Source organism: Canis aureus, chromosome 23, assembly GCF_053574225.1.
Source record: "Canis aureus isolate CA01 chromosome 23, VMU_Caureus_v.1.0, whole genome shotgun sequence".
NCBI lineage: Eukaryota > Metazoa > Chordata > Mammalia > Carnivora > Canidae > Canis > Canis aureus.
The window spans coordinates 22,222,309-22,230,123 of record NC_135633.1 but is presented as its reverse complement, the minus strand read 5'-3'; the positions used below and the strand labels follow the sequence as shown (position 1 = coordinate 22,230,123).

General features: G+C 34.4%; 1 protein-coding gene across 1 annotated transcript; it reads left to right on the top strand.

Moving 5' to 3' along the window:
* Positions 1–1,293: 1,293 nt before the first annotated feature.
* On the top strand, positions 1,294–2,665 carry LOC144295348 (olfactory receptor 52N4-like). Its single transcript, XM_077867733.1, has one exon. It carries the CDS (start codon positions 1,425–1,427, stop codon positions 2,388–2,390), a length of 966 nt encoding a protein of 321 aa, XP_077723859.1. The 5' UTR covers positions 1,294–1,424; the 3' UTR covers positions 2,391–2,665.
* The last annotated feature ends 5,150 nt before the right edge of the window (positions 2,666–7,815 follow it).

Sequence of the window (7,815 nt, the reverse complement as noted above, 5' to 3'; positions counted from 1 at the left end):
GTGTTATTCTGTATGTTGGCAAATTGAACACCAATAAAAAATAAATTTATTATTAAAAAAATGCCTGCTTGGTAAATGACATACATGCCCACATACACCTCTGTCATCACTATCACCAGCATTAAATATGAAAGCAAAGAAGTTTTAAAATGTTCTCTTTTTTTAAGGTTTTATTTACTTATCTGAGAGAGAGACAGTGAAAGAGAGAGAACAGGAGCAGGATGAGGGGTGGAGGGAGAAGTTGACTCCCTGCTGAGCAGGGAGCCGATGTGGTCTAAATCCAGGGACTCCAGGATCACGACCTGAGCCAAAGGCAAGGACCCTGTTTTTGTTTTTTTTTAAGATTTTATTTAAGTAGGGTGCCTGAGTGGCTCAGTAGGTTAAGTGTCTGTCTTCCACTCTGATGGAGATCCCGGGGTCATGGGATGGAGCCCCAGGTAGGGCTACCTGCTCAACGGGGAGTCTGCTTCTCGCTCTTCCTTGCAGTTCTCCTTGCTTGTGCTCTCTCTCTCTCTGTCAAATAAATAAATGAAATCTTTTAAAAAATAAAATAAAGTAAAATGTTCTTAAGTATTTCAGAACCAGAAAACAAATAAATGGTTGTTTAGGAAAGGAAAGGAAGAATAGTTCATGTAAAAAGTATCAACTGTCTTTTTACTATCTGTATCTTAAACTAGGAGATTGAGAATGCCTTTGAAATTCAGACATAAGAAACCTCATCTACATAGAACCTCCATTTACTCAATAATAAAGTGCAGATAATAAAAATGCATCCTGGGCTCATAGTAAGGACAAAATGAGTTAATGTATATAAACTCCTTAGAACTTTACCTAGTACATAGTAAGTATAAATATGAATTATTATTAAAAATAAGAACAATAAAAAATAAAAACAATAACAAATACATCCTAATCATACCTGTTAGGTAATCAATGAGTTCTACCTTAAGAAAACACCCAGATGGAGAGGTTATAATAATTAACATTTAAATAAGATATTACAACAAATACCAATCTGAAAGATCATAATGACATAGATCATAAGTGTAACACAATTACACTTGATTATAAGTTTAAGGGGATTGTATCTATATCTTTCTGTCTTAAAATAATGTAAACACATCATCTGTCATAAAACCTGACACATAGTAGATGTGAAGTATATATTGTTAAATGAACCAAAAAATTAATGAATTAACAAACAATAGTTTAAACTTAAACAGTGTTTATGTAAATTTGTCCTGGCACTTAAAATGTTTATTTTCTTGTTATTACAATATTTAACAGAGAGAAGAGACAGAGAGAGGGAGCACAACAAAGATTATTTTTCCCATTTTTCCAAACCTCAGAGGATCAAAAAATGAAACAAAACAAAGATATAATTTCAATACTACAGGCTTCTTAACAATTACACCAGCTTAATTATGATAATTCTGAATGAAACAGATGTAACACCAGTCTCATTCATTCTTAATGGGATCCCAGGACTGGAAGACATGCACATGTGGATTTCCTTCCCATTCTGCTCCATGTATATTGTGGCCATGGTAGGGAATTGTGGGCTTCTATACCTCATCTGCTATGAGGACTCCTTGCACAGATCCATGTATTATTTTTTGGCCATGCTTTCCCTTACCGACCTTGTTATGTGCTCTAGTACAATCCCTAAAGCTCTCTGCATCTTCTGGTTTCATCTCAAGAAAATTGGATTTGAAGAATGCCTAGTCCAGATGTTCTTCATCCATACCTTCACAGGGATGGAATCTGGGGTGCTCATGCTCATGGCCCTGGACCGCTATGTGGCCATCTGCTACCCTCTGCGCTATGCAACCATCCTCACCAATTCTGTCATTGCAAAGGTTGGGCTTGCTACTTTTCTGAGAGCAGTGTTGCTCATCATTCCCTTGATTTTCTTCACCAAGAGACTACCTTATTGCAAGGGCAATATAATACACCATACCTATTGTGACCAGCTATCTGTAGCCAAGTTATCCTGTGGAAATATCAAGGCCAATGTTATCTATGGTCTGATAGCTGCCCTTCTGATTGGAGGCTTTGACATCCTGTGCATCACAATCTCCTACACCATGATCCTCCGGGCAGTGGTCAGCCTCTCTTCAGCAGATGCTCGACAGAAGGCCTTCAGCACCTGCACTGCCCACATCTGTGCCATTGTTTTCTCCTACAGTCCAGCCTTCTTCTGCTTCTTTTTTAATCGTTTTGGGAGCCGTACAATCCCTCCTTCTTGCCACATCATTGTGGCCAATATTTATCTGCTCCTGCCTCCCACTATGAACCCTATTGTTTATGGAGTGAAAACCAAGCAGATACGAGACTGTATCATAAAGATCTTTTCAGGTTCTAAGAACATTAAATCCCACAGCACATAAGGGAGATATTTTTCATGGAAGAGATGAAGGAGGAGGAAAATAATACTCCATTGGCTGTGTAGTGAGAATCTAAAGATGCCTTTTACGATTTCTACTTTGTTCTTCACAAGGGAAAGACCTGAGGGGGACATTAAATGTTTTCAGAATCTCCAAATCACAGATATGCCCCCCATGTTGTTTTTCACCTCCTCACCCCTGTGAAGAAGTTCCCAGGTTCCCATAAGCAAAACACAATGGGAACCTGAGTAACTTATCAAAAGAAATGGATAAATCAGAAAGAGAGAATCTGCTGTTAGGTGCCAGTTTGTCTTGTTTTCAAATAGTGATTAGAATTTTTGTTTGAAAGACAGTTGTTACTTATGTCTGGAAAACATGTGCTATATTTTTCTCATCATTGCCAAAATTTCTCTATTTTTTCAATATCATCCTCCTGATGGAGAAACTTGTAAATACACTATGAGGTCATTAGTCTAATGAGATTTTAGCCTCTGGACTGTAATTTGGAAGTAAGTCATCTGACTATGTCTCCTGTAGAAAACTCCTAAATGACTAAAGATATTTGTCTAGTAAATAGATCAAAGAAGAAACTTTGGGATCTGGAAAGAAGAAAAAAAATATAGTAAGAAAAAACGATAAATATAGTAATCTTTTCTCATTTTTAATTTTCTAAATTATATTTGACTATTGAAAGAAAATTTATAGCTTTGTTGATATGGTTCAAATTTATGTTTAAAATGTTTAACGTAACTATAAATAAGATAGGATAAAGGAACTTAAAAGAAGGTTAAGTTTTTATATTTCACTTGAACTATCAAATGATGATATCAGGAGACTGTGATGCTATGTATATAAATATAAAACAAAGAACAACCACTAAATAATCTATGCAAAGAGATACATTGTAAAAACACTATAAATAAAAAATGGACTTGTAAAAATACATTCAGGACCTACAGAATGGCAGAAATGTTAGATTATTCTGATTATTTGACCCTGTTATCATTATCTAGTGTCCTTTTTTTTTTGTTCCTTGTGACAGTTTGGCTTAAAGTTTATTTTGTCAGATATAAGTATGGACTTCACTGCTCTTTATTTGGTTACCATTTGCAAAAATATCTTTTTCCATCCTTTTCTCTTCAACCTGTTTATATCTTCATATATAAAATCTTTTGAATATAGCACATAGTTGAATCTTGCATTTTTAATCTATTCAGTCACTCCATATTTTTGATTATTATGTTTATTTAATCCATTTGCATTTAAAGTATTAATGTTAGGAAAGAACTTACATTCTTACTTTCTCCATTGTTTTCTGTATGTCTTTAATTATTTTATCTTTTCCCTCTTTTATTTCCTTTGTGTTTCACTAATTTCTTTGTTGTGGCATGCTTAGATTTCTTTATTTCTGTTGTGCACCTTATATAAATATTTTCTTTGTAGCTACTGTGGGGACTGCATAAAATTATATATTGGTCATAATATATTTTGACTAATCTATTTAAATTATATTATGACATAATTTATTTAAATGCTACTCCTTTACATCTTTTTTACCCCCGCTTTTGGTTATCAATATCACAAATTACATTATTTTATATTTTGTACCATTAACACTGTCTCATAGTTATTTTTTATGCTTTTTCTTTTAAATTATACACTGGAGGGATGCCTGAGTGGCTCAGCAGTTAAGCGTCTGCCTTTGGCTCAGGTCGCGATCCCGGGATCCTGGGATAGAGTCCCATATCAGCCCCCCCTGGAGGAACCTGCTTCTCCCTCTACTTATATCTCTGCCTCTCTCTCTGTGTCTCTCATGAATAAATAAAATCTTTAAAAATACATAAATAAATTATACACTGGAATTAAGTGATTTACGCACTGCTATTACAGTATTACAGGATTCTTTATTCTTTACCAAAGAGTTTTGTATTTTCATGATTTCATGTTGCTGTCCAGTGTCCTCTTGTCTCAACTTCAGGTCCCTGTAGCAATTCTTATAAGGTAGATCTAGTATTGATGAACTCCTTTGGATTTTGTTTATCTGTGAAGTTATTTATTTCTCCTTAGCTTTTGACAGTTTGCCAGATTGATTGGCAGCTTTTACTTTCCTTTCAGCACTTCGAACATATCATCTGACATCTTTATGGCTTGTAAAATTTCTGCTGAAAATTGCTAATTTTATGGAAGTTCATCTGTACATGATAAATTACTTTTCTCTTATTGCTTTTGAGATTCTTTGTCTTGACTTCTGGTAATTTGTTTATAATGTGTCTCTGAACCTTTTTGGGTTTAGCCTAGTTGGAATCCTTTAAGCTTTTTGAAGTGAGAGGTCTATTTTCTTCTTCAGATTTGGGAACATTTTGGTGATTATTTCTTCAAATAAACTCACTGCCCTTTTCTCCTCCTTTTCTTCTTTTAAGACTCCTGTCATGCATATGTTGATTTTCTTGCTGATTTCCCATAAATATCTTAGGTTTTCCTTACTTTTTTCCCCATTCCTTTTCCGTTTTGTTCCTCTGGCTCAATAATATCAAATGACCTGTCTTCAAGTTCATTGTTTCTTTTTTCTGCTTGATCAAAACATCAGTTTATGCTCTGTAGTAGATTTTTTTAAGTCACATTACTGTATTCTTCAACTCCACGATATTTTGTGGTTACCTTTTATAGTTTCTTTTTGTTCACAGCCTCATTCTGTTCAAACACCTTTTTCCTGATTTTGTTTGGTTGCCTATTGGTGTTCTTTTGTAGTACACAGGGCTTTTTTACAATGATTATTTTGAATACTTTGTCAGGTAATTTATAGATCTCCATTTCTTTGCAGTCAGATTTTGAAGACTTATTTTGTTCTTGTGTTTTGTTATTGTTGTAATTTGTGCATCTGAAAAAAGTTCCCAATCTTCATGAACTTTCATTCACCAATCAGCTTTACTAGAAATTCTGATGGCCTCTCAAACCTTTTATGGGAATGCATTTTCCTGGGCTTAGATGTGTAATTTCTCAGTTATAGAGGTCAACTGTCTTCTTTTTCAAGAACTTCTAATTTCTTGCTCTCTTTGGTATCAGTCTACCTCTGGGGCATACTTAGGCACTGCAATAAATTACTGAGTTCTCTTTTACTTTTAGCAACCTCCAGATATCCAAAGTATCCTGAGTCTTCCAGTATTCCAAGTTAGGAAAGAAAAAACAGTATCCTAGGCAGCTCCCTGAAAAGCCAGACCATTCAACCTATATTCTCTTGAACTGAACACTTTCTCATGATTGTGCTGAGTAGCACTAGTTGCTGTCTACAGTATTACATTTTTTTTTTCTGGAACTGCAACAAGAAATTGAGTTCTCTATTATTTTCAGTTGCTCCCAGGCATCCAAAGTATGCTGTTCTGACAAAAATACTGATTCAAAAGGACACGTGTACCCCAATGTTTATAGCAACATTATCAATAATAGCCACATTATGGAAAGAGCCCAAATGTCCATTATCCCAATGGATAATGAAGATATGAGATTAGACACACATACATACATATGATGGAATATTATTCAGCAATTGAAAAGAATGAAATCTTGCCATTCCCAACAATGTGGATGGAGCTAGAGTGTATTGTGCTAAGCAAAACAAGACAGTCAAAGCAAGACAAATACAATATGATTTCACTCATATGAGGAATATAAGAAACAAAACAGATGAACATAAAAGAGGGATTTTTTTTAAAGAGAAGGAGACAAACCACAAGAGACTCTTAACTATAGAGAACAAGCTGAGAGTTGCTGGAGGGGAGATTGGTGGGGGATGGGCAAAATGGGTGATGCATCCTAAGGCAGGCATTTGTGATGAGCACTGGGTGTTATAGGTACATGACAAATTACTAAATTCTACTCTTGAAATAAATATTACACTAAATGTGAACTAACTAGAATTAAATTAAAACTTAAAACAACAAAATAAAAATAAATAAGGATAAGAAAACCACTTTTTTTACTTACTTCAATGCAGCTGTTCTTGGCTTTGGGCTTCCATGAAGTATAATGACTTCTTAAATGGTTTCCGGAGTTCTTCTAGAGGTTATTTTAGACCATATATTGCTATTAAATCAGTGTGTCTAGAAGTGAATGAGGTCTGGAGCTTTCAATTTTTCTATCTTGCTGATATTTTCAATATTCATTCATGATTCTTAAAAAATCTTTTGATAATAGGAATAGAGTGAAATGTCCTCAATTTGATTAAGATCATCTATGAATCTCCTAAAGCTAATCTTATTCTGAATGATGAAAGATGGGATGTTTCCCCCTAATGCTGGGAACATAGAAAGGATATTTGGTCTCACCATCATTATTCAACATGAGTACTTGAAATTCTGGTCAGTGCTATTGCACTGGTAAGTAAAGAAAAGTCACAAAATTTTAAAAAAAGGAAATTATAACGTAACTATTGCAGATGTTATGATTGTTTATGTAGAAACTACCACGGAATTTGGCAGATGATATTTATACTTGTGGTGAGTACAGTATAACGTATAGACTTGTTGAATCACTCTGGTAAAGGAAAAAAAAAAAAACCTGAAACTAATGTAACATTGTGTGTCAAGTATAATTTAAAAAAAAGAAAAGAAACTACCAAGGAATCTACCCAAAAAAATTCTACTACTAAGAGTATTGTTTTTTTCCACAGGAAAGAATATATATATATATATATATATATATATATATATATATATATATATATATAAATCAATTGTAGTTTCATAAACTAGCAATAAAAATATATATTGTAAATTCAGTCATAGTTGCTGAATAAAGAAAATACTTAGATGTAAATCTCAGAGACTTGCAGGACTGGCTTGCTAAACACTACACAGTCTTGAAAGAAATCAAAGACAATGATGAGCACTGGGTGATATGCTATATGTTGGCAAATTGAACTCCAAAAAAAGAAATTTTAAATATTGAAAAATAATGTAAATTAAAAAGAATAGTCTTCTCAGTTTCAAGGTTTATTACATAGCGATTGTAATAAAGGCAATGTGACATCGGCAGAGAATAGACACACAGATCAATGCAACAGAATAGAGAACTCAGAAATACCAGCCCTGGGCTGAAGGCAGGTGTAAACCCCTGAGCCACCCAGGGATCCCCTTTTTTAAAAATATTTTTTACTTAATCATGAGAAATACAGACAGAGAGAGAGAGGCAGGGTGAGAAGCAGGCTCCATGTAGGAAACCCCATGTGAGACTCGATCCCAGGACTCCGGGATCATGTGCTGAGCCAAAGGCAGATGCTCAACCACTGAGCCACCTAGCCATCCCAGCATTGTGAGTGTATCAAAAACTACTCAATTATATGCTGTTATATGATTAAAGAGTTAACTGCATATTGTGTGAATTTAACTTCAACTTTAAAAAGCACTCAAGGAAGTTAAAGAATCGTGCTACA